At 49.6% G+C, this 26,987-nt stretch overlaps 1 protein-coding gene across 1 annotated transcript in view; it reads right to left on the bottom strand.

The window, feature by feature from the left end:
- Positions 1–26,987, bottom strand: part of KIF6 (kinesin family member 6) — a 390,258-nt gene that overhangs the window by 9,136 nt on the left and 354,135 nt on the right. The window contains exons 17-19 of the mRNA XM_036869162.1: positions 12,987–13,071; positions 11,665–11,800; positions 8,499–8,596 (exon numbers count right to left, since the gene is read on the bottom strand). Coding sequence (XP_036725057.1) covers positions 8,499–8,596; positions 11,665–11,800; positions 12,987–13,071 — 319 coding nt within the window. The remainder of the gene's footprint in view (positions 1–8,498; positions 8,597–11,664; positions 11,801–12,986; positions 13,072–26,987) is intronic.

The raw sequence follows: 26,987 nt of genomic DNA, 5'->3' as shown, positions 1-26,987 counted from the left end.
GGAGGGAGTGACAGGTCCCAAGCAAGTCCAAAACCTAGCAATGCAAACTCCATGAGATCCTAGGGCTTGAGAACAATCCTCTTTGGCTTGACGCTCTACCCTCCGGACCCACTGGGGTGAAGATCCTGTCTTCTGGACCCATGGGTGGAGTTGCTGCTGGGCTCTGCTGGGCAGGGGTTGTGCCCTCATAGTTCTGCTGATCGGCCCCACCCCCACAGCTTTGGGCAGAGGCTGTCTGGATTGTTGAAAGCAAGGCTATGGTCCCCCCTTTTGAAATGGAGGAGGCAGCTCTGATGATCTCTGAATTGCCTTTGGGGTCATTCTTCCCTTGTCTTGAAGGATAGTGCCCATTCACAACAGAATAGCTCTATGGTCCTGTCCTGTGAGGTCCAAGAAGTCCACCAGCCTTCCTTTCTTCCTCCCATCTCCTTCTGCTTCAGTTCAGTCTGGCAGTTTTCCTGCTGGGGAGGCTGATGAAGTCTGGGATTCACACTCACACTAATCTCCTAGCGTTCTCTTCTGAAGATGTTTTCTCATTTTTTGCTGTATGGATAGGCTGACAATTTTCCAAATCTTTAAGTTCTAGTTCCTTTTTGCTTAATAATTCCATCTTCAAATCTTTCCTCTCTTCTTGTATTTTGCTATAAGCAGTCAGGAGGAGCCAAGCCTCTCCCTCAACACTTTGCTTAGAAATCTCCTCAGCTAAATGTCCAATTTTATCTCTTGCAAGTTCTTCTTTCCACAAAACGCTAGAACATGAACACAATTCAGCCAAGTTCTTTGCCACTTTATAACAAGATCACCTTTTCTTCACTGTCCAATAACATGTTCCTCATTTCTGTCTGAGACCTCACCAGAATGGCCTATACCATCCATGTTTCTACCAACATTCTCTATGTGATTATTTCCATATTCTCTAGGAAGATAGCAGCTTTCTCTACAGCTCTCCTCTTTCCTTTCTGAGCCCTCACCAGAACTGCCTTTAAAAGTCCATTCGTGACAACCTCAGCATCTTCTAGCGTGTGCTTCAAAACTCTGACAGCCTCTACCCATTACCTGGTTCCAAAACTGTTTCTACATTTTTAAGTATCTGTTATAGTAACACCCCACTTCTGGTACTAATTTCTGACTGAGTCTCTTTGGGCTGCTATAACAAAATACTGTAGGCTGAGTGGCTTATAAACAATGGAAATTCATTTCTCACAGTTCTGGAGGCTGCAAGTCTGAGATCAGGGCGCTAGCATGGTTGTGCTCTGGTGAGAGCCTTCTTCTGGGTTGCAGACTGCCGACTTCTTGCTGTGTTCTCATATGGTAGAGTGAGCTAGGACTCTGGCCTCTTTTTATAAGGTCACTATTTCCATTCTCGAGGGCCCCACCCTCATGACCAAATTATGTCCCAAAGGCCCCATCTCTTAATACACTCACATTGGGGATTAGAGTTCAACATATGAATTTGGGGGACACATTCAGTCTGTAACAGATGGTTTATACAATAATTTTCATTGCTAGAGCATTGCATGTATCAGCTGTGGTCGTGGAACAAAAATAACAATGATCACAACTGTCATTTATAGACACTATCTGCACACCAGGTCCTGGGAGGGTGCTCTGCAAACATCACACCATTTAATCCTCTCAATAGCCTCACCATCCCCGTTATATAGATGAGAAAGCTGAGGCTTAGAGAGGTTAAAGAAATTCTAAAAGTTGCCCAGTGGTAAGTGGCAGTATCTGGATCTAATCACAGCTCTGTGAGGCTTCAGAACTTGTGCTTTATTAACCGGACTGAGCTCTGGCATTCTGAGGAAACACATGCTGGAGACACATGGCTTATCCCTGGCCACATGGACTGACCCTGGGTGGCCCTGGCTGACCGGCTCTGTGCTCCCTGAGTGAGGAGTTAGACCCAACAGCTCAATGCAGATGCAGTTTTGCCCATTTAACTGATGTGCGCTCCTTGCCTTGGATTCTCAGTTGGGAAACAATGGAACCCAGCAGCACCCCTTGGGAGGTGGAGAGGCAAGCCATTCTGGGATGTCAGTGACATGACGGGATCCCCTCCCTTGCTTTGCAATGTCCTGCCTAGACACAATATCGGAGCAGAAAGAGGCCTCCGAAGTCACCTGGCCAGAACCCTCATTTCACAGATGGGGACTCTGGGGGTGACTGACAGGCAGGGTTAGAGACAGGTGCTCTGGCTTTGCTCAGCACGCGTCAGCAGCCCCAGGGTCTCCACAGGCCCAATAACCTACTGTCCCAGCCGTGGGCACTGCTCCCTCTCCAGCTCCTGTCTTCTGCCCTCTCCTGTCTCAGCCAGGGCAGGGCATCTTACCCTGGGCCTGCCTCCACCGGCTCAGGACTGTGGGTCCTACAAACGGGAAAGGAAATCAGAGCCTGGGATTTTTTTTTTCTTTTTTTTTCCCCTCAGATGTCTATTTCCCAGCATCCCAGAGACTCTGCACTGAGTCTTCGGGTGAGCTGAGCATCTGTGCTGTCTGATGAGGGCCACTGTAGGACCAGAGGCAGCCACAAGGTGGCAGGCTCTGCACGCCTTTCTTTGGAGAACAGAGGCAAGTTCCTAGGGCTCCTTCCGAATGGTTCCTGGTGCAGGCCTCAACTAGGGAAGGAGAAAGGGCTTTCTGTCCCGCAGGTGCTGCAATGACACCAGGTCACGGTCAGTTTGGAAGCTGCAGCAAGTCTTGCAAGATCAAGCCACTGGCACACCAATGGCTCATGAACTCAATGGTTTCCCAGCCGAGCCTTTTCTAAGAGTCCAGGGAGTGCTCACAGGTGCTGACTGTTGAGGGTTGGGAGTGGGTGGAAGAGGGCAGAGCTGGAGGTGACAGGGCAGATGGGGGCATCCAGCACCCTCTGCAGAGGCCCAGCTGCCCATCCCACTGCCTTGAGCAGCTCCCGCAGGAGGATGGCGCAGTGTGAAGGCTTGGGGCTCCCCCAGCCCCGAGGCTGCAGGAACATCCCTGCATGCCATAGCTCGGCCTCTGAACCCTCAGGGTCATACCACAAATGACTTTTGTCCTCTCTCCTGACCCACGAGCCTTTGATGGTGAATTCACTTCTCACGCTGACATTCCTTCTGGAGAGAGCGCACACCCGCCATCAGAATTAATCATCTCTTCCTTCGCAAGGATTAGTAAGTAATATTAATAGTAATTAGGCCTCCTAATGATGGTTGCCCATCAGAGTGTTGTGAATTTAGTGTGATCAGCCCACAGGCCCAGAGCATCCCTGGGGAAGTGATGCAATCAGGTTTCCGTCAGAACCCGAGGAGCAGAGGACCAGCCCCCGGGCTGCAGTGGGTCCATCAGCAGCGGCCTCTCTGGAGCTCAGGGGAGACAGGCAGCTGGACTCTCACCCTCCTGTTCCAGCAGCTCTTCAGTGGCCCCGGGACACTCGCCTGCTCGTGGAAGAATAGTGTCAGAGGGATCTCGACGCATCTTACAGATGAGACGAGGGGATCCCAAAGGGAGAGCTGGCTTGCCCGAGGGCCAGCACCCAGAAGAGGACCCTTTGTGAAAGTCTAAACTGAGGGGACTCCTTGCAGGTAACCCATGGTGAGCTGATGGGCACATTTGAGATCCAAGGTTCTGAACTTCAAGGTTAAGGATCTCTTGGCACGCACATCCGGGGATCACCTTAACTTGGGATACCTAAGGAAGATCCAGGAAGGCCAGGCCACGATAGGCCCTGCCTCTCAGACAAGGTAGAGGCTCGGGGAGGATTCTAATTGTGTCTCCTGAGGAGATCCTAGGAGGCCTGCCCGGTGGCCAGTTCTTAGACCCAAGCCAGGGTGGACACTCTCTCAGAGAAGCTGGCAGAGGGATGGACAAATGGACAAACAATAGAGAGTGGCCTTGGCCGAGAGGGAGCGTGGGAGGAGGGGGGAGAAGCATCGGGAGGAGGATGAGAAAAGGGGGAAAAAGAATGTAGGGTGGGAAGGGTTAGGCAGAGCAAGAAAGTGGGGGAAAGGGAGGGGAAGATGGGAGTGAAGGAGTGACGAGGAGAGAAGGGGAGAGAGGGGGAGGCAGCGGAGCATGGGGGGCCGGGGGGGAAGGAAGGAAGGAAAACTGTGGCTCAACATGGAGCCTGGAGTTCAGGCTGAAGCTGCAGCTCGTCCCATTGTTAACCACAGAGTTCAGAGCATGATGTTCCCTTCCTGGGCCTCAGTTTTCTCATTAGTGAAATGGGGTTGATTTCAGGGTTTCTCAACTGAAATGATGGGGCCAATCATCCCATCCTTGGATTGGAGTTCCCAATCCAAGGGAGTTCTGGTTTTCCAGTCAGAGGCTGGCCTTCTAAGGAGCCATAATTTTGCTCTTTGAAAATCTTGGTCTCTTGGGAAAATCAGATCGTGGACACATGGAAAGAGTGGGGACCCCAAGCAGGAGGACCTGGCACTTGGAGGAATATGAGGAAAACACATTTGTACGAAATAGTGCAGAATATGAGTGGGAAAATGTCACCTTCTACTAAACAACAGGATACGCACGTGTCCTTAAAGGATGGTCATGGTCATTAAGGTTAAAGGAAACTGATGTGAGGAGTGAGGGGAGAGGGGTGGCCAGATGCTGACAGGCCTGGGTTCCAACCCTGGTCTCACCTCTTATTAGCTGGGTGACCCTAGCAAGTTAATTGATCTCTCGGAGCCAGAGTGTTCGCATCTGTAAAATGGGCGCAATGATAGCACATATGTCACACACGTGTTCAGTGCCTGGCCCTTAGAGCCCTCGGTAAATGACAGGAGATGTGATTACCGTAAGAGAGGGGAGCCTTGGAGAAGTCTCCTTGGAGAATTTAAGGACGCCAACAACTAATCCTCCACAGTTGGCTGTTCACAGAGAATGTCTGCGAAGCCACGATGACCGGGGACAGGGTCTCCTCCCTGCCTCACCCCTGGTAGAGCTCTGTGAGCTCTTCTCTGCCGGGTTTTTAAAGCAGTGGCAGGTGACTTCTTCATCAGAGGAGGAGCCCGAGACCTTGCCCTTGCCAGTCTCTAGCAGGACCCTTTTCCTCTCACCTGTCCACTGTAACCTTTCCGCCCACAATGAATGGTATCTGAACTACTCTGTGGGAAGGAATTTAGGGGTGCCGACCGCTCATAGCCGAGGTGTCTTAACAGACACTTTTCAGGATACTTGGTTATCTCTGCCGAAGGTTAGAGATCCCACCAGAGCACCGGCTGCCACCACAGATGACAGAGCCTGAACAGCGCCCCGAGCCTGCCTGAGAGTCCACTCCCCAAAGACCCTCCTTCCAGCATCATCAAAAGCGCTGGGGGTAGAGCTCAGGGAGCATGATTTTGGGAGAAGCTCCTGTAGGTAACCTGATACGCGCCTTTGAAATTCAAGGTTCTGCGCTTCACTTGGCAGGCACGGTCAATGTCTACCTTATAGCCCTAGAGTAGTTTCACCAGGCCTTTCCCAACACACACACACACACACACACACACGCACACTTCATTGTCTTGAAGCAAAAGAAAAATTAGAGCTGGAGCTTCCTATTTGCTGGGCAGGATACTCCTACCAGTAGGAGCTTCTTGGAAGAGGTCAGAAAAGAAGCTGGAGAAATAGTCAGGGGTTCTGAGAAGCCTCACGCTGGGGAGGAGGGCTTATTCTCGTGTGGTGGACACTCGAGAGGCTCGGATCGGAGCCAGAGCAATGACTGGGGGAAGCTCTGCGCTGGCTGGACTAGTGTTTTCCAAACATGCTCTGTGGAGTCCTGGGGTGTCAGGGAGGGGGCCCAGTGTGGGGCAGCAGGAAGGTATTAGGGGTTGGAAACTCAAATATCCCAGAGATGAGCAGGTACCCAAGGGAAGGCACAGAGAGGGCCCGTGTGGGACATTAATGCCAAGCTCTGTATTGCCATGGAGAAGTGCAGCTGCCTACTTACACTGCCCTTAATTTTTTTAAAAAAATGAATGGACTATTTTTTTTACAAAAGTTCTAGGTTTACAGAATATTAAGCAAATAGTACAGAGAATTCGCATGTATCCTCTCTCTCCCGGCTTGTATTTTCCCCTATTACTAACATCTTGCATTAGTGTTGTAGGTTTGTTACAAATGATGAACCATTATCATTAACTGATGTCCCCAGCTTACATCGGGGTTCACTCTTTCTGTTGTACGATTCTATGGATTTTGACAAATGCTTACTATTGTATATCCATCATTACAGTATCCTACAGCATAGTTTCACTGCCTTAAAAATCCCCTGTGTTCTCCCTATTTATCCTTTCCACCCCTGCCCTCTCTCCCGGCAACCACTGATCTTTCTACCTGTGTGCATAGTTTTGCCCTTTCCAGAATGTCGTAGCTGGAATCATACAGTATGTAGCCTTTTCAGACTGGCTTCATCACTTAGTGATATGCATTTAAGTTTCCTCTACGTATTTTCACGGCTCAATAGCTCATTTCTTTTTATCATTAAATATGGAGGTACCGTTTGTTTCGTTTTTCCATTCACCTTTTGAAGGACATCTTGGTTGCTTCCAGTTTTAGGCAATTACGAATAAAGCTATAAACAACCGTATGTAAGCATGGATGTAAGTTTTCAACTCATTTCGGTAAACACAAAGGAGCATGATTGATGCATCGTATGGTAAGGGTATGTTTAGTTGAGTAAGAAACCACCAAACTGTTTTCCCAAGAGGCTGTGCCATGTTGCATTCCCACCAGCAGTGAAGGAGAGTTCCTGTTGCTCCACATCCTCAGCAGCATTTGGTGGTATCAGTTTTATTTTATTTTAGCCATTCCCATAGGTGTGGAATGGTGTCTCATTATTGCTTTAACTTGTATTTCCGCAATGACATATGATATGGAGCGTCCTGTCATACACTTATTTGCCACCTGTATATCTTCTTTGGTCAGGTGGCTGTTCAGACGTTTTGCCCATTTATATATGTTTTTCAAATATTTTCTCCCAGTCTGTGGTTTATTTTTTCATTCTTTCAACAGTGTCTTTCACAGAGCAGCATTTTCCATATTAATATAGTCAAACTTATCAATTTTTTCTTTTGTGGATCTACACTACCTTTTAAAACACCAGCGTAGCCAAACAGAACACACCTTGCCGGCTGTTAACCTGGGGCTTAGGGGCTCACATAGGAGATGTCTCCTAAAACTAGAATACAAGCCGAAGTGCTGGCCCTGAGGGCCAGGTCGGGGGATGTGAAGAGGTCCAGGGAAAATGTCAGCCAGGTGGTGGACAGCTCTCTGGTTGGCTGTTTTGCTTTGTTTTAAGAATAGTTTCAGATTTAGAGAAAAGTTGCAAAGATAGTACAGAGAGTTCCCGTATACCTCATACCCAGTTTCCCTCATTATATAATCTTATATGAGTGCGGTACATTTGTCATAACTAAGGAACCAATACAGATACATTATTATTAACTACCGTCTGTTCGTTATTTGGATTTTCTTAGTTTTTCTGATCTAGTTCCCATCCAGGATAGCACATTACATTTGGCCATCATATCTCCTTAGGCTCCTCTTGTCTGTGACAGTTTCTCAGAATTTTCTTGCCCTTGACAGTTTTGAGGAGTACTGGTCAGGTATTTTGTAGAATGCCCCTCGACTGGGACTTGTCTGACATTTTCCTCATGACTCAACCAGGGTTATGGGTTTTTGAAAAGAAGACCACAGAGGTCATTGCCATTCTCATCACATCATCGGATCAGGGACACCATCTGGCAACCCCCTCCCCAACCCCTTTTAAAAAGCTCTATTTCACATTTCCAACATGAGAACTCAGCTCCTGCTGAGACCCAGGCAAGGAGCGTTCCTTGGCAGTCGAGGCCGAGGCCCCACTCATGCTGGCCTGGTCTCTGCCGTGCGGACAGCGGGCCTGTCTCAGGGATGGAGGGTGGATGAGGCAGGTGTCATTGGCTCTACCGCCCGCGCTGTGCGGCTGGAAAGAGACAATAACGTGGGTGGCATGAGAAGTAACGTGCCTTCAGAAGGTGTGTGTGTGGGAAGCAGAGTCTGTGCTGGCTCATGCCATCACTCAGGGACACTGGCTCTGGGCTTCCTCACGGGAGGCTGCCCACGTCTCTCCTGAGTCTGTGCTAGGACAGAGTCACTAACCAGAGGTCCCTGGGTCCTGGCAGGCTGACTCCCCTCTGCCTTACCCAACATCCCCTCCACAGTTCCCCCCTCCCTCTCCCCTCCCACTACTGCCAACCGCTTCTTCCTACCCAGCGGCAGGACCAGGGCTTGCACAGTTTGGTTAAACTGCATCTCTTGTCACTGGGGCAGTAGGTCCACTGGCTGTCAGAGCTGGAGGGAAAGGGCCGGTGGGGGGAGGGGGCGCGGTACTCCAATAAAGCTTGAGAGGCACTGGCCTGAGTATTTTCAACTAACTTAACAGTGAAAGTCACTCATCTTCCCGGATCATGCAGCCTACACTTAGAGCATCAAGACTGGGTTGAGGAGAGGTAGGGCATCTTTTCTGGGCATCCCAACCCTGTCGCAGGGTTCTCCCCTTACCTTTTGTTAGAGAGAAGCTGGGACCTTTTGTGCTGGGATTCTGGCGTCTGGGGAAAGGGTTTCATGTGATTCAATGAATTCACTGCTGGGGAGTTTACCTGTTGGTCCAAGAGAAAGTTTCACAGTGTAAGCATGAATCTAATGACATGGGGAAAATGTCTTTGATGTTATTTATTTATTTTTTTTATTTTTTTATTTTTTTAAACATCTTTATTGAAGTATAATTGCTTTGCATGATGTTATTTCTTAAAGGGAAAAAGCCAGCTAGAAAAGTTGGTAGGTACATGTGTGGGAAAAAAATAAATCTAGATGTAGTCATGACCTTAATGATGGGCATCAAAACATTCTCTTTGGATGGCAGGATAATGGGTAATGTTTGATTTATTCTTTGTGCTTTTCTGTGTTTTCTAAAGTTCTCCAAATTGAGCCTGTATTACTTTTTAAAGTTAAGAAAAAGTGTTTAAAATGTGATCTGACAGTTCTCCAGAAGTCCTTTCTGGCTTTGCTTTCCCTCGTCCCAAAGAGATGCGGGCAGAGTCAGGAGCGATGCATTCGTCATGCATCATGCATGTGGGGGCAGCTCCAGCAGGGTCCTGGAAACCTTGCGTGTCTCCACACAGGTCTCCTGAACAGCGATTAAGCCCCAGCTGATCTGAGTCTTAGCAGAATGCCCCGCGCTTCTCCCAGAACACGAGAGCACGAGAGGCTTGTGAGCAGCTGCTGCCAGGCCATTTCCCACTTGCCTCCCCATCTCGCTCAGAGGCCGTCATGGGGCAGTTTCTCATCACCTCCTATGTTCTAATGAGGGTTAAGGCTTTTTGCCTGCCCCACTCAGGGTACATCCGCCGGCTATAACATGGCTTAGTGGCTGCATGGAATTGGCTCCTCAGCTACAGGGCGCCCCATCATCCCTGCTGTGGTCACCTGGTCCCTTCTGTTTCAATGACATCCTGTGGGGTGGAGGGCACAGGGAGCTGACACCTTGGCTACCCTGGCTTTCACTGTCGACGCGAGTAATAAACGGTCTGAATCCATCAGCCTCGACTGGACTCTTCCTGGGTCACACGGGATGATGGGATAACCCTCATGACTGTCCAGTGGCCGGATGCCCATGGGCACCGGCAGTGGCTGATGGTCTCACCCACTGATGACCTCACGAGGGAGGCTTCTTAACTGGAGAGCAGGGACACTGTGAACGTGACTGGGAACCAATGACATCTTTATTCTTCCTAACTTCTACCTGAAATTTAACATTTCTTTCGACAATTAAATGTAGACAACAAACCACAGCAGAACGGGTGGTACCAGTGACTCCGTCACCAGTAGAAATTACAGATATTTTCAGATCACATTACAGTTGTTGCAGAAATCTTGAAATATTGTGTTCATCACTACTTTGAAATTGTGGTAAATATTGAGCCCCCCAGATCTTATTAATTAATGCATCTGTAAAATGGTATACATATTACTATACCATAACTTTGCTGCTAAAATATTGTGATCACTGTATTTCCATCTTATTGGTTTTATTTGTCATCTTGTGTATTTAATTTTATCCAAATATGTTTCTCCATTGTCTGGTCATGAGGCCACTCGGTAACGTATGGGTTCCTGCTTGGTTGTGTCCTTGGGACACTATCTTCTCTGGCTCTCAGTTTCTTGTCCTTCAAATGACACATCAGCCTGTTAGAGAATCTCTAAGGGTTCTGCCAGCCACACAAGTGGTAGGATTATGTGTATGTCATCTCTTTTATTATACACAGCTGAGGGGTCACATGAGGACAGTTGGAACTGGGGGTGTGTACTAACATTTCTTAACAGGTTATTTTAGCCTTCATAATATTATAGAGAACTTCTAGGAATTTGTCTAGGAAATATGCAAAAATGTATCTTCAAATACTTTTCTAGTGAAACGACCCCCAAACAACCTAAACATTAAAAAATAGGAGATTAGGGCTTCCCTGGTGGCGCAGTGGTTAAGAATCCTCCTGCCAATGCAGGGGACACGGGTTCTAGCCCTCGTCTGGGAAGATCCCACATGCTGCGGAACAACTAAGCCCGTGCACCACAACTACTGAGCCTGCGTGCCTAGAGCCCGTGCTCCGCAGCAAGAGAAGCCACCGCAGTGAGAAGTCCGCCCACCGCAACGAAGAGTAGCCCCCGCTCTCCGCAACTAGAGAAAGCCCACACACAGCAACGAAGACCCAACACAGCCAAAAATAAATAAAATAAATAAATTTATAAAAAAAAATAGGAGATTAAATATATTAGAATAAATCCATATGCTTGAACAGTGACAGCACTGGAATGATGTCATGGAATCACGCCATGGAAGAGGTGGCATGCTGGACAACTAAGTAAAAACAAAAGCCGTTTGTGATACTTGAAGACTAATATGATTCTATTTTTATAAAAGCATATGGATGTATATGCATAAAAATATAAAATAATATAATCCAACATATTAATATCGGTTATCCTTAAGTGGTGGGATTATGGTGATTTTACCTTGTGTTTTTCTGTATTTTCTAAAATTTATACCATATATATATATACACACACATACATACATATATATGACTGTAATAAAGAACAATCAGGGGACTTCCCTGGTGGCGCATTGGTTGGGAATCTGCCTGCCAATGCAGGGGACACGGGTTCGAGCCCTGGCCTGGGAAGATCCCACGTGCTGCGGAGCAGCTAAGCCCCTGCGCCACAACTGCTGAGCAACCCCCGCTCGCCACAACTAGAGAAGGCCCGCACACAACAACGAAGACCCAGTGCAGCCAAAAATAAATAAATAAAAATAAATTAAAAAAAAAAAAAAAAGAACAATCAGTGTTGTCCCTACATCTCAGGAAGCAATGGTGGCAAGCCATCGGCCTGGGGAGCTGCACCTCCCACCGCCTACATTTCTATGCGTCAGGCACTAGCAAGGAAACAGTGAGCCCCTGACCACTCACGTTCCTTGTTACTAAAACGAGCCCTCGCTTCAGGAGGTAGGGGCTGAGAGCACGTACACTGTGGGTCTAAGCCCCCATTCTTTTTCCTCTGCTCCCCCCCACCATGGGGCTGGGGGTCTGGCCCCTCCTTGGCTGCCCTGACGCCCCTCAGGCCCCAGCAGGAGGGCGGGCTCTGGGGCAGTGAGGGGCATGGCTGCCAGTACCTGCAGGCTGGTGCCCTCCTCTGCCCACCAGGCTTCAAACTCTTTCTGCAGCTTCACCTTGGCTTTGTCCATGAGTAGCTGCAAGTGCTCAATCTCCACCTTCAGCGCCTTCAGGTGCGTGAACATTGCTTTATACCTGCGGTGGAATCAGAGAGGAGTCTTGAAAGTCAGGAGTCTTGGCAGGGAGGGAGGGCTCTAAAGAGATCAGCGGCGGCAGGGCCTGAGCCTCAGAAGCCTGGCCGTGCAGCCTTGGTGCCTGGGGCTGGGACCTTACAGTTGCCCACCCAGGCCAGAGTATGGCGCCAGCATGTGAGCCCAGAGCCAGGTATTTCTGTCCGGCGGGCCGTGGGGCTCTGTGTGTGAGATGACTAACCCCCCTCCAAGAAGGATAAGTACTATTACGGGGCACTGAAGGGCAGGCATTGCTCTAGGAACTGGGGGTGTGTATATAAACTATAAACTCACTTAATCCTCTTTACAACCCTATGAGGAAGGCGCTATTATCATCATCTCCCCTTTACAGATTTGGAACCTGAGGCATGGAGAGGTTAAGAACTTGCTCTATAGCACCGAGCTAATAAACAGAGGAGCCAGGGTTTGAACCCAGGCCATCTGGGGGTGGGGGCAGTGTGACAGGGTGCGCTCAAGGTTCATGCCGAGCCAGCCCAGGGGTGGGTGGTGTGTGTTACAGTGGCACCATCACCCCCTCGAGAGCAAGGATGGTTTCTTGTTTGGTTTCCCCCAAACGTCTGCATGGCAGAGGAGATAGCCAACCTCTGTTGAATGCCTATATGAATGAATGAACTGAGAAGCTTGTATCAGTAATGACCAGATGTCTGTTTATGCTTGAGGTTCCTCGCTCTGCAGGTTAAATCATTCTGGGGCCCTAAATGGCCGCAGGAGGGTCTGATTATTCTCTGGACACCTTGCAGATAAGGAGCCTCAGGAGAGAAGTCGGGGGAAGGAGGTCCTCCATGGTCATACTTCTGGGCTCCCCTAGAGGGCAGCAGCAGACAAGACTCGCCGCTTCCTGGGCGGCAGCCTGGGCTGGGGCTGCGGAGGCTGCTCTCCCTGCCCGATTCGGGGATCCCAGCGCTGGAGCCTGGCTGGGCCTTCTGGTCCCCACTCCAGCCTCACCCTGCCTCGGCTTCCTGCATCTCACGACTGCCTGCTGAAAGGTGGCACCTCCTCCAGCTATTTTAGGACCCGCTTCCAGAGTAGCTGCAGGCCTGGGATGGGCGTGGCCACCCTGCCCTGCCCCACAGCTCCAGGTGGCCCCGAGGGGCTGGGGTCAGGGTGTGTGTGGCGAAAAGAAAGGGCACCTTCTCTTTTCTTCCTCCAGTTGGGATCGCAGCTTCTCTTCCAGCGGGTCTGGCGTCGAGGGCACGGCTGTGTTTTCTGAGATACCTGGAGAAGGGAGAGGCTGATGGTTCCCTCCAGCGAGGAAGAAAGGTCAAGGGAGAGTGTGACGTTTAGAGCGGACGACACAGTCATCGTGCGTCCCAGGTGAAGGGGGACGCTGTGAGTCCTTCTGGGGCCTTTGGATGGGCGCTTGCTTTACCCGCCTCCTCTGGGTGGCAACCTCCACTCGGCTGAGAGCCCCAGAGGAGGGTTCCATGATTAAGCTCCATCCCCTGTCCCTCCCACTGTCCAACATCTGTCACTGGAAGGGAATTCTTCCTTATATCCTACCAATCCTTTTACCATGGAGTTCACTCGTTTCCTCTCGAGTCCCCAGGGAAGATGCAAAACACCATTTCCCCCTCCTCTGATACTGAGCCCTTCATAAACCAAGAAGGCATCACTAAAACGGCTCACATCTTACTTTGCATCAGCTGAGGTGCCGAATTCTCCAGCCTCAAATCATGTCTCCCGTTTTTGACTTCCCTCTGAAGCAGTGGTTCTAAGCCCGATTAACCCAATGTGCGCCCAGGGCTGAGAACCATGCTCAGACGCCCTGCCCACGGGGCCCTGGCAAGTCCTAGGTGAGGGCTGTGTCCCCAGACACGCCAGCCGCCACTGCTGGTTGCCGGGTTGCCTGCTCTGGTTGCTTGTGTTCTTGTCTGGAGCCCATCCTTTCCTAGCCTGGTGGGTGGGGGTCCGTCTACCTTCCCAGGAGGCTCTCGGTGGTTGTATTGCATTTATCAGCCTCAGAAGGCGTCTTAGGAGTTATGCAGCCCCACTTTTTACTCTTTGGAGGGGAGACTCTATCACACGCTAGGTGCTTTCTGGACATGATCAGACTTAATCCTTCTGGTACTCATTGGAGGTATTATTGCTCCCATTTTATTTTATTTTATTTTATTTTTTATAAATGTTATTTATTTATGTATATATGTATGTATGTATGTATTGGCTGCGTCGGGTCTTCCTTGCTGCGCGCGGGCTTTCTCTAGTTGCGGCGAGCGGGGGCTACTCTTTGTTGTGGTGTGCAGGCTTCTCATTGCGGTGGCTTATTTTGTTGCGGAGCACGCGCTCTAGGCGTGCGGGCTTCAGTAGTTTTGGTGCTCGGGCTCAGTAGTTGTGGCTCGTGGGCTCTAGAGCACAGGATCAGTAGTTGTGGCGCGTGGGCTTAGTTGCTCCGCGGCATGTGGGATCTTCCCGGACCAGGGCTCGAACCCATGTCCCCTGCATTGGCAGGCGGATTCTTAACCACTGCGCCATCAGGGAAGCCCTATTGCTCCCATTTTACAGATAAGGGCATGGAGGTTCAAAGAGGTTAACCTGCCCAAGGCCGCGTGGCTAACTTGAGGAGCCTGGATCCAAATCCAGGTTTGTTTGGTTGCAAGGCTCTCGATTCAGAAATACCTTCGATAACATTTCTGAGGATGGTCATCTGCTTCCCCCCCACCACCCATACTGCCGGGGGTGGGGCTCAGTGCTTTACACTGAGCATACCTCGTTGCGGGCAGCTCTGTTTCCTCTTAATTGGAGCTGAGACCTGCCTCACTAACTTCTTTTCACCTCTCCTTTGGAGCTCTGGAGGAGCACAGTATGTTCTTCTTCTTAATCTGATGGTTCTTTAAATACTTTAACAGCAACAGCAACAACAACAAAATACCACATGTGCCTGGAGCTTTATTCCCGGGCTGACTCTGCCTAATTCTCTCACCTAAGGGCTCAGTAGCAAGGTGACTTTCTAATCCATCTGAAGTACAGAGCCTGAATCTGGACATCATACTCCAGATAGGCCCGAGAGGGGCAGGGTAGAGAAGAGATCTCCTAGCCTTGAAAAATTTACGTTCTGTATTTCTATAGGAGGTGAATTACTAACAATGACCATTTACTGAGCGCCTTCTATATTCCAGGTTCTGCCAAGTTCTACTAGACGCTGGGCTAGGTGGTCTACTCATCTTATTGCTAATTCTCAAAATAACTCAGCAGGAAAGGCATTACCATCTCGTTTCAGTTAGATTCTGAGGCTCGGAGAGGTTGGTGAATAACTCAAGGTCACAGAGCTAATAAGTGGTAGGGCTGGGATTTGAACCCAATTTTTCTGGTTCCAAAGAGCTAGATGTTTATACCAGGCAGCCCCCTAGCACTGTTTTTGTTTTTCAGCAGCTTCGTCACTGTCATGGCCATGTCAGTTTGTCACTGTCTTCTATTAAGCTTGCGGTCAGTTTACACACGTTCCTATATTTATGAGTGGTTGTCAAAACGCATTCTACTTCAGTGTGATTATCCTTTCAATCACAAATGCAATATTTCCCATTTATTGGGGGTTTAGCCTGCTGAGAGGTCCTTATGCTGGCATGCCTTATTCTTTCCCTTCTGGCTGCTTTTATGTCGTTATCTAACTCATTGATAAATACGCTAAGCCGATCAGGATTCTGTTCTTTATCTGCCAGGCACCTGTTACTCTCTGTCCCTTGTGTCAAGTATCACCTGTCACTTGTAAACTGGCTGAGCAAGTGTCTCACTCATAGATACCATAGACTTCCCAGCCGAAGACTACGCTGTCCCCCATGCTGGTGCATCTTAGTGGCCCTAATGAGCCAAACTGCCTGTCCTCGTCACCCATGGTCCCCCAGGCCTAGGCACCGGAAGCCCCTCAAGGGCAGGGGCTGGTCCCTCTGCTCTTTGTATCTCCCCAGTGCTTTGTTTGTTCAGATTCCACGTCCAGGGTGCCCTCAATGCAGCCCGTGCTCACTGGCCCTTGTCCTCTCTGGGAAATGTCAGACCTGATAAACTGAAGGAAGTATCTCAACACCAAACTGATAACGGTAGAACTTGAAATAGAATATTTCCTTTCCTAATGGTTTCAGAAATGGACACCTGTATCTCTGAGTCTGTTAAAAAAAAAAAGCTGTGGCTCTCTTTTGTCCTTTTAACACTTTTTGACCCCATACCAAGGAACCCCCTGAGAGATGCAGTGAAGACCCTGCTCTGGGGTGAAGGCTGGGCCAGTGAGGAAACTGAGGCCAGATCAGGTAGGACCTTGAGGACCTGGAAAGGACATTGGCTTTGAGAGAGCTGAGAGGCTGGAGGGCGTTGAGGAGAGGAATGGTGTGATCTATTCCTTTGATAGCAAAGCCAAGTAGTTGTTTTGCTGGTCAAGACAAAGCTGCTCCAAACTGAAGGATAGTTAATGTGAGGTGGCGCCAGGGTGGTGAAAGGATCTGGGAAAGAAAGCTGGGGCAAGGGAACTTGGGCAGCCAGAATGAGGGCACAGCATACCCCCAAGACACAAGCTACCCACGTTGCCATGACAACCAAAGGGGCCTCTTGCCAAAGTGATGTTTGCTGAGTGAAATGCATTGTAACCTCACCAGGAGACAGCCCTGGCTGCTTCTGCTGCTTCCTGAGGCTTGGCTTATCAGCCGTCTCTCAAGAGAAAGAGGGGCTGGGAACTCAAAGGGAACCAGACAAAGCGGCTAAGCAGGAACAGAGGAAAAGGGAGTAAGTAAAGGGCAGTTGCGCTTTGCAGGTCTCCGTGCCCACTGGGACTGTGGCCAGGGACAGAACCTCCAGTCACCTGACAGGAGGCACAAGGAGTCCTCCTTTCAAGCACAGGACTCTGGCTGGGATGGGAGCACAAAAGGTCACAGCCCTGAGTGGCCCATGAGGTCACACTGTGAGTGTGTGTGGGCAGCCGGCTCCCACACAATACAGAAGCGAAAAAGAAGGGCTTCACTCCAGCGGCTGCAGATCTGAATGTCACACATGGAGGAAGCCCTGAGCAGTCAAATAGTAACTGAAACTTCCAGCAGGGCACGCACAGTCCCAGGCTGACCCCACCTCTGATGTGTCAGGTGTTTGGAACCAGCAGCACAAGAACAAAGGGGTGCTTGCTGGGAAGGCCAGCCTCCTGTGGGTCCCCTTATACCTGGCATGATTTCAGGGGCACTGGAAAGATCACTATAACTTCTCTTCCCACCTCCGCATACCCCCCCCCCCCACACATACACACACACCCCCCCCCAAAACTCTCTTACAGTAAGTAAATGTCTGAAATGTGCAGAATCTCGTTTCTTTCGTTCACTGGCTTTCTACTGGGGGTGCACCTGAGAATCACCCAAGGAGCCTGTAAAAGCACAGAGACTGCTGGGCCCTACCCCAGACGTTCTGAGTTAGGATTTGATGGTAGGTTCCCCTGTGATTCCGATGCTCACCCCTTGTTAAGAAACACCGTTCAAGGCTCTGTGTCCAGTTTCAATGCAAGTACTCCATGCAGGGGTCACTGAGGATGCAGGACCTGCAGGGGTTCATATAGGATGCTATACGGGGGCCAGCATGGCCCTTTGCCCCTCGCCCACCTTCCAGACCTTTGGAAGCCACTGTGGGGCAAAGGAGCTCAGGGGTTTTCAGCAAGGAAGTCACACTCTCTGTAGGGTTGGGCTGCCTGCACTTGGCCCTTGCAGATGGTGGATATCTGAATAACGATATCCACCACGTGGCTGCTCTGTGGCTCTTATATAACAAGCCCATCACAGATGGGGAAACTGAGTTCTGACAGGGGAAGTAACCTTCCCCGGGATCACACCACTGGTAAAAAGAGCTGGAGTCAGGACCCAGCTCTGTCTGACTTCAAAGCTGGTGCTTTTTCCTTTGCAAGCGACTGGCATAATGAAGGCAGCCATGGGGCAGATCACTGAGGTCGGTATTGACTTGTCCTTGGTATCTGAAGGCGATGCTCTTTTCCATGAATGCCTTTCAGGTGCAGGGCTGGGGCTGAGAAAAAGCCTCAGTCTCTCCCCCAAGCGCCGGCCTGTGCAGACTGCCCTTTCCTAACCGAAACCACGGCCTGCACACTGCTCCCACTGGGCATCTGCAGCTCGCCTGATGGGTGTGAGGAACTTTTGCTACCCACGTTACCCACGGGAGCCTGGTCCCCCAAGGCAGCCCCCAGAATACCCAGAGCAAGCCTGCTTGTCTCCTTAACTGTGTGTTAGGAATCCTAAGGAAGGCGGTATTGACATTTCCAACCAGGCACCAGCCGAAAGGGGCCCTGTGGGCTTCCATGGAGCAAAGGCCGGTGCCCTGCGCGGGAGAAGGCCGTGAATTATGTGGCTCTACCATGGCAGACGAGACAGCAGAGCCACGGAGGCATTCCAGCAGGTGGCCTTAGCTATTCAACTAAGGATTCGCTCCCTGAACACCCACTCTGGGCCTCCTTGGGCTACACTGTCTCACAGAGCCCAGATCACTCAGCCTCTCCTTGTTTCCGAAGTCAAAGTGTCTATTCTACCCAAGATGGATGATGTTAGTAGCTCAATTACCACAATGGTCAGAAGCTCAGAGGCAAAGATTCTGCCTTCCCAATCAGACCGTTTCCTGTTTAATGGCTCAAATTTATTGCCAGCTGGAGTGATCACATGCTGACAGGCGCTCAGTGCCACCATGCGTCTTGGTGTTGATTTTGTGTAACACCATCGCTGACCACGGCAGGACTGAAGGGCGTGGTGAATATCCTGCGGACCCAGGACTGTGGCTGATCATTGCTCGGGTCCCCACTCACCACCGCCGTCCTCCCCGCAGGGAGAATGGGGCGCTCTCCGAGAGCACAGATGGCCCAGCTTTAGCACAATCAAAATCCTTCCCCATGCCGGTTTGGAGCCTGGACTCTGCTCATGGAAGGCCGGCCGTGTCCCTTCCCTCCTGAGTAACCTCCTCTGCATCCACTCTGGGCCTCTCTGCCCACGACCAGGCCCCTGGGATGGTGGCCTCTCCCCTTCGGCATTGTTCCCCTCTGCTGCATTCCCGGAGGAGGACGTGGCCCACACAGAGGGTCCGTGTGGACTTGCAAGCGATACAAGGGAGACCCCAGGAGCATCACGCATTCACAGGAAAGATAGTTCTAGTCTCCTTACTCACTTCCCGACCACGATCACCTCTGCTCAGACGGGAGCTCTCTCCTTCTCCCAACTCTCCACAGTCCTTTCTGCTGGGACCCCAGCTCCATCTCTGCTTTCCGGTCAGCATTCTCTGGTTGCAGCCACTCAGAGCCTGGCACCACTTTCTGAGGCTCCTGGTACCCTCTCCCCACCCCCTTCAGAGGCAGGCCTGTGCAAAGGCTGCTCCTGCCTGCGTCCAGCCCACTGAGGCCTCCTCACTCCTCAGAAGTGTGCCGACATTACTGAACTCAGGGTTTCTCTACGAGCCCGAGTCCCTCGGCAATTCTACCCTCTGTCACTTTCGCCTCACAGACCAGTGGTGACCACATGTGTTAATCTCAGTGGCTTTTCAGAGAGACATTAGCAGGAAGCTTGACATCCCTAAAACCCAACTATATCCTTGTCACACTGGACCCAGCGAGTCTGGAGTGTTCTCAGGATACCTATGACCTGTTGGGGAGGGCAGTTTTCCCCACACCTGTGAGGGTGAGCACAGGCCTTCCTCCTGTGAAAACCGCTAATGATAATGATTAGTGGGGTTTGGTCAATTCTCTTGATTGGCTTGTAAAAGAAATTTTAGGACTTCTAGGAATTGAACTGAGAATCCTTAATAAAACCATCTCCCTCCACTTTTGGAAAACTTATCTGCTACTAGCCAATTTGTAAGCCAGTCTGTTCATTTGGCAAAATTTTGTTGTATTTCAGAGTCATAAGTGAGTTCAGAAACAGACTACACAGTAGAACTGGCACATTTTCAAAGTGAGGTGGCAAGAGTGGGCAGACAACCAAAATGCGCACATTGATGTTAGAAAAGGGCCAAAAGAAGTTTCTGGGGAATTTTTTTAAAGACCCTAGTAGTTTGCCTTCAGCCCACCTTATCTGCGTCACTGGGGGTAATGTGTGTAGAGATCCTTCCCAAGGTAGGGAGGGGGCTTGAAGGAGACAGCTCAGAAAGCTTGATGAGAACCCTTGGGAATCTGTGTGTTCGTGGTGTGGTGTGTGTATATGCATGATGTGTGTTTGTGTGTGTGCATGGTGTGTGTGTGCGTGCGTGGTGTGTGTTGTGTGTGTGTGCGTGGTGTGTGTTTGCATAGTGTTTTTTGTGTGTGCATGGTGTGTGTTGTGTGTGTGCACATGGTGTGTGCTGTGTGTGCATGGTGTGTGTTGTGTGTGCATGGTGTGTGCTGTGTGTGCATGGTGTGTGTTGTGTGTGCATGGTGTGTTGTGTGTGTGCATGGTGTGTGTGCATGGTGTGTGCTGTGTGTGCATGGTGTGTGTTGTGTGTGTGCATGGTGTGCTGTGTGTGTGTGCGTGGTGTGTGTTGTGTTTGCATAGTGTGTTTTTTGCGTGTGCATGGTGTGTGTTGTGTGTGAGCGCATGGTGTGTACTGTGTGTGTGCTGTGTGTGTGCATGGTGTGTGTGTGCATGGTGTGTGCATGGTGTTCATTGTGTGTGCATGGTGTGTTGTGTGTGCATGGTGTGTGTTGTGTGTGTGTGCATGGTGTGTGCTGTGTGTGTGCATGGTGTGTGCTGTGTGTGTGCATGGTGTGTTGTGTGTGTGCATGGTGTGTGCTGTGTGTGTGCATGGTGTGTGTTGTGTGCGTGTGGTGTGGACAGAAGTGTGACTCCCCTCAAGAACTCTAGAGGGTGGGGCACGGGCTGATGCTGTGTGAGGAGCCGGGGCAGAGTGGCTGCCATTTCTGTGGAAGAAGCGTGGGCTCCAGCATGGAGGAGAGTCAGTTAGGGTCACCTGAGATCAGAGGCGTGCTGGCAGATGTGGAACAACCAGCTCTCTGAAGAGAAAAAGCCCTGATTTGTAGTGTTTGCCAACGTTTGTGGTGTGACTGATTTCAAGCCACCAGCACGATGCTCCTGAATCTGGGGCTGGGAGGAGATGCGCATGGTCAGTGCTCGTGAGCCGGCGTGAGCAGGTTCCAGCACAGCACTCAGACCCTCTGGCACACCACTTAAAACTTAGATTCCTTTTAATAAAGCCACCTAGAGGGACCTTAGGAGAAACAAACCTGGCGGTGGACCACAGGAAGCCTGGGAGAGCTGGGCCTATTCTTTTGCTTCTCCAAATCCACTCTCCGCCCTCTCCTCTTCTGCTCCTTACCCCAGGAGCCTGGCTGGTAGAACAGTGGGCTTCCTTACCCTCCGCCCTCTGGCTGGACTCAGCCGATGGGGAACATGGGCAGGAACTGGAGCATGGGAGGAGACAGGCTGAGGTATTTCTTTCCCCAGGCATCTCTGTAGAGGCCACGAGCTGGATGCACTGCTTTACTGAAGGTCACAGCTCCTATCAGATGGCCAGAGCCTTTCTGCACAGCCATTTCTTTTTTTTTTTTTTAACATCTTTATTGGAGTATAATTGCTTTACAATGGTGTGTTAGTTTCTGCTGTATAACAAAGTGAATCAGCTATACATATACATATATCCCCACATCTCCTCCCTATTGTGTCTCCCTCCCGCCCTCCCTATCCCACCCCTCTAGGTGGTCACAAAGCACCAAGCTGATCTCCCTGTGCTATGCGGCTGCTTCCCACTAGCTATCTATTTTACATCTGGTAGTGTATATATGTCCATGCCACTCTCTCACTTTGTCCCAGCTTACCCTTCCCCCTCCCCGTGTCCTCAAGTCCATTCTCTACATCTGAGTCTTTATTCCCGTCCTGCCCCTAGGTTCTTCAGACCCTTTCTTTTTTTTTTTTTTTTTTTTTAGATTCCATATATATGTGTTAGCATATGGTATTTGTTTTTCTCTTTCTGACTTACTTCACTCTGTATGACAGATTCTAGGTCCATCCACCTCACTACAAATAAGTCAATTTTGTTTCTTTTCATGGCTGAGTAATATTGCATTGTATATATGTGCCACATCTTCTTTATCCATTCATCTGTCGATGGACACTTAGGTTGCTTCTAGACACTTAGGTTGCTTCCGTGTCCTGTCTATTGTAAACAGTGTTGCAATGTACATTGTGGTACATGACTCTTTTTGAATTATGGTTTTCTCAGGGTATATGCCCAGTAGTGGGATTGCTGGTTTGTATGGTAGTTCCATTTTTAGTTTTTTAAGGAACCTCCATACTGTTCTCCATAGCTACACAACCATTTCTGTCTTCAAGTTTCATAACTGCTCACTCCCTTGCCCTCTTAGGCCTGATGCTTCCTGCCTTGCTGCTGTTATTACCTCTGGGGTACTGCGATCTCCTTTGTGGAGATAGGGTAGTTTCCCTACCCTCTGCTCACACCTTTGTCAACAGGCCTTTATTCAACTCTCTTCACAATAGCTAATTTGAGTACTGCCACTTGCTTCCCGTTTGGACCCTGACCTGTACAGGTAAACAACTGTCCGAATGAGGTGCATTCCCTCGAGACAAGGAACGTGCGGGTGAGGGGCCTCCAGGGACCCGTGAAAGTACCCCGAATGAGCAAGAGTCAGCTTTGAACATTTGCTCGGGCACTTTGTGCCCAGAGAGCACAAAGCTGTGTTACAATGGTACCAGTTAAGTGTGATCTTTACCAACTGCCTTTCCTCCCTTCCTTCTTCTCTCCAACTCCTTCTGGGGAAACAGCGTAGCAGGCTGTGGGAAGAAGTGAGTTAGAGAGAGAAGGAGCTGACCATGTCCCTCTCTTCCTGGCGGTTGGCCTTAGCTAGGGAAAGGGAGGGAAATCTTATCTTTGAGTGAAATTTGAACTATTGAGACTCTAGTTACAGTATAGAAGGACCAGTGTGGGTTTCTGTTGTTTTTGTTGTTGTTTGTTTTGCTGGTAATTAACAATGAACAATTGAGTTACTGGGCTGCCCAGTTTCTTCCAGGGGCAGGAGAAGAACTCTCTCTATTGTGAGGATTTATAGAAACAGGGGGAGAACAATAAAAAGCAGCCTTCATAGGCGCTTCCCCTGTATTGTTCAACATGCAGGCAGACCATCTGTAGCTGTTAGTCCCTCCCAGAGAATACAAGGCACCTGGAGGAGAAAATGAATGGTGGTAAACTTTCCATTTTCATCTTTAAGTAAAATGATCCTGACATGAACGGTAGTGAGGAAAATGAAGATGAATTGGAATTGAATTGGGATTCACTTTTTACTACCACTTCTACCAACACAATGATTCCACGAGAACAGTAATTTGTGTTTGATTTCTGAACCGTTGGAATCTAGTCCTTCGTAGAGGTATGGAAATTATTATAAACCATTACAAACACAAAAAAATGTTCAAAGAATGATATAAATAACACTAGTATTTTGGAAAATCTAAAAATCAGCAGTTTGCCACAGCTGCCTTAGACTTGGGCTATGTTTGAAGCTAGAACGGTTCAGAATTGGTGGAGGCCTCCTTCGTGCCCTCCCCTAGCCCCACCCTCCCTCCCTGAAGGTAACATCACTATCCTGCTGGAGCTCCATAGCCTTCCCTTCGTGCTTTTATATTTGCACTCTGTGTCTTTAGTGCCCTGTAAACATTACTTAGCCATTTCTTGACTTAAGGGGTGGCAGAGTGTTCTCTTTATAACCGTTTGTCAGACTGTGCACCTGTACGTGTGTGTTGTATGAATCTTTCATGTCCAAAGTTCCCATTCCCTCCCCCCTGATAAAAAGTATTGAAAATTTTGGAATTTACACGAATGGTATGGGTCCATATATATCCTTCAGCAATTTTCTTTCTTTCAATCACCATTGTGTTTTTGAGACGTATTCACACTGCTACACGTAAATCTAGTTTATCCATGTTGAATTCTCTAAGGTGTTCCACTGTATGATTGTATCACAGCTCTCGCTCCCTTATCCACCCACTACGGGGGAACTTTGGGTGGTCTCCTGTCTTGGTTCTTGTTTGTTTGACTGTTTGCTATGATAAGAACAATGCTGCCAGGAGTGCCCCCTCGGGCACACATGTGACACCATCTCCATCTCAGGTGTATGTTCCTAGGCGTGGAATTGCCAGGTGGTGGAGGTCGCATATCTTCTAGATATTGCAGATATCAGATATTGCCAGATTCATCCCCAATGGTTGGTCATAGACTTTATCTATACAATTCACTTCTCCCTGCTTCTCTTTTCTTTTTTTATATGGAAATTGCTCTGCTCTGCTCTCTGCGTGTCCCCTGCCCACAGCTCTCTGTACAACAGTGCCCTCATGGTTTTCTGAATAGACATCAGTATTTTCAAAGCACCACTTAGAGCTTTTTTGTTGGTTATTTGGAACACAAAGCACCCATCGTTTGTATCTGAGCACAGATGACCCTGGTTTCCTGTTGGTAGGTCTTCCCCAAACTCATCATCAGTTTCCTTGGGGTTTTAGGAAGGTATTACCCAGCTCCACTACGCTTGCAACAGAATAGGTCCTGCGAAACAGTAAGACCTTTTCTGGGCTGAGACTGGCCAAGCACAAGAGAGGACAGATGGAGGAGCCGGCTGTGGTATATTTTATCAGATACATCTTTGCAGATGAAGTCGAGAGGTTAGAATCTTGTCTACTGTGTTTGATTGTTATGGACTGTGTCCCCTCCAAAATTCACATGCTGAAATCGAATCCCGAATGTGATGGTATCTGCAGGTGGGGCCTTTGGGAGGTAATTGGGTCATGAAGGTGGAGCCCCCATGAAGGAGATTAGTGCCTTTCTAAGAAGAGACCAGAGAAATGGCTCAATCTTTCCAGCACAAGTGGACACATTGAGAAGCCGGCAGTCTGCGCCCAGGAGAGGGACCTCACCAGAACCTGACTCTGATCTCAGGCTTTCAGCCTCCAGAACTGTGAGAAATAAATCTCCATTGTTTATCAGCCACCTAGTCTGTGGTAATTTGTTACAGCAGTCCCAACTGATGGAGACATTGGTCAAATGCCTAATTCACTCAAAGCAGCACACACGGTTTCTGCACATCTGCACAATGAAAAAAATGGCTCTGGCAACTGGTAACAGGATCATCAGTGTTCAAGTGCTCAAAGGAATAGGCAGCCCCTTCCTGGGGCTTGATGTATTTTTGCAAAGAAGAGTGATTTATAGAGCCTGTGAGCAAATGTGGGTAGAGAGACGTGGTGACTGGGACCATGGTGACCTCCACCAGTTATGCCAACTCATGTTGGTAGCCCAGGACTGTGGTAGCTCTGTGTCCAGGGCCTCTGCCCACTGCCTGGGCATTTGGTTCCTGGCACCCAGAGTCAGAGTTCATGACAATTCACTGAGCATCTACTTTGTCCTCAGCTCCATCACATATACACCTCGCTCAGCACTGAGATCAGTCCTGGGGAGTAGATGTTCTTCTCTTATGGACAAGGAAATGGAAATGCAGGAAGGTTAATGGGCCAAGGTCACATGACTAGCGAATGGCAGAGGCACCATCAAGCAGGGTTCTCCTGACTCTAGAGAGAGTACTCTTTTTACTAAACCATCGTCGCAGTTCAAGACTCGCCCCGGGGCTGATGCCCACAGCCTTCCATTCTCCAGAACGGCTGCTGAGGGAGTCTGGAACTACTCAAAGGGTCTGGAGCCTTGGCAACTGGGAACTGGGCAGGGAAATGGGGTGGGGACTCCTTATTACTCCCAGCCTCCATCTTGAGCCTGGAAATTTGGCCAAGGACCTTGTGTCACCGAAGCTGACCCTATATTCACAAGCACCTGTGGATTAGAATTGGCTCAGGTGGTGAGACTTTATCACTGGCCTTACAGAGCCACCTGAGTCCTTTTGGAACCAGCTGAGATGCCCTCTCAGCCTCTGGGGCAGCTGCTTCCTTTACTTTCTCCCTTACTCCAAAGGGTCAGCATGTGGATCATTCATTTCAGGTAGGATGAAAATATCTCTAACCCATCCAAGCCCTCGCATGTCTCCTCGCCAAGGTTGTGAGTGTTTTCTGCATGTCTTAAGGAACTCTGCATTCTCAAAGAGATACAATTGTGGCACCTGACGGCTGAGGAGTGTTAGATTCATTTGTTCATTCAACCAGGGATCTGTAGATGCCCGCTAAGTCCCAGGGACTGTGACGGGCTGCTGGGCACAGGGTATCATTTAATCCAACCACCCCCACTTTACAGACGTTGGAACCTAGGCACAGAGTCCCTTAGCCGGTGAATCTTTAAGGCAAAAATCTGATCCCTTAGATATCACTGATTTATTCAGCTAACACTTAGGGAGGACCTTCTGTGTGCCAATCACTGTGCTCGGGGCTGGGGGAGAAGGATAAAGGACTGCGTAATTATTATACAAGGTGATAAGTTCTCTTATAGAAGCATATGCAGAGTTCAGTGTGAGCCCAGGGGAAACTGAGATAGCTCTGGGGAAGGGAAGCTTGGACTGTCTGCCTTGGGAAATGTCTCAAAAAGAGCTGCAAGTTCCGAAGGGAGGAAGATGTGTTCAAAGCTCAGAACCTTTTCTTCAAGCGAAGGCTTAATGACAAAAAGAGAAACAGAAGTTGCTTTGGTTGAACCAGGTGAAAATCCCGGGGTCCTGCCATTTGCACGCTGGGTCCCCTCACCCTCACCTTGTGGTCCCAAAGGGGCCACAGTGTGGCCCAAATGGGTCCCCTAGAGCCCACTTGGAAAACCACTGGGCTGGCTGATGCCAGGAGGGTTGCTCCAGTTGTCTCCATCAGTGGTTCCTCCCCTCATCCTGGAATTCCTGGTCTCACACTGGGTGCTCAGTCTAGTCTGCTGAATAAATTGATGACAGTCTGGCCTTTCGCTTTCTCTCAGATTTGTGGCTCCCGGGCTCAGAATTCCAAAAAGCATTTCAAGACTCAGTCTTAATTTTCCACCAAACAGGAGAAGGTGGCAATGGTGGTGGCCTGTCTTTGGAGAATGGCAGGGACGCCACAAGAGGTCACTGCAGGAACACTGTTCAGGAGAAAAGAACTCCCCAGAGCGCTCTAAGCTGGAACAACGAGGTAAAACAGGGAGCCTTCCGGGTCGGTGCCTCGGTCGACCCTCCTTAAGGCCCTGCTGGGGTTCAGCGCTGTCACTGCCGGCTCTTCAGGTCAGGTAGCGTGCAC

Source organism: Balaenoptera musculus, chromosome 11 (genome assembly GCF_009873245.2).
Source record: "Balaenoptera musculus isolate JJ_BM4_2016_0621 chromosome 11, mBalMus1.pri.v3, whole genome shotgun sequence".
NCBI classification, from domain to species: Eukaryota; Metazoa; Chordata; class Mammalia; order Artiodactyla; family Balaenopteridae; genus Balaenoptera; species Balaenoptera musculus.
The sequence above is the reverse complement of the archived record's forward strand: the minus strand, read 5'-3'. Positions and strand labels throughout refer to the sequence as shown.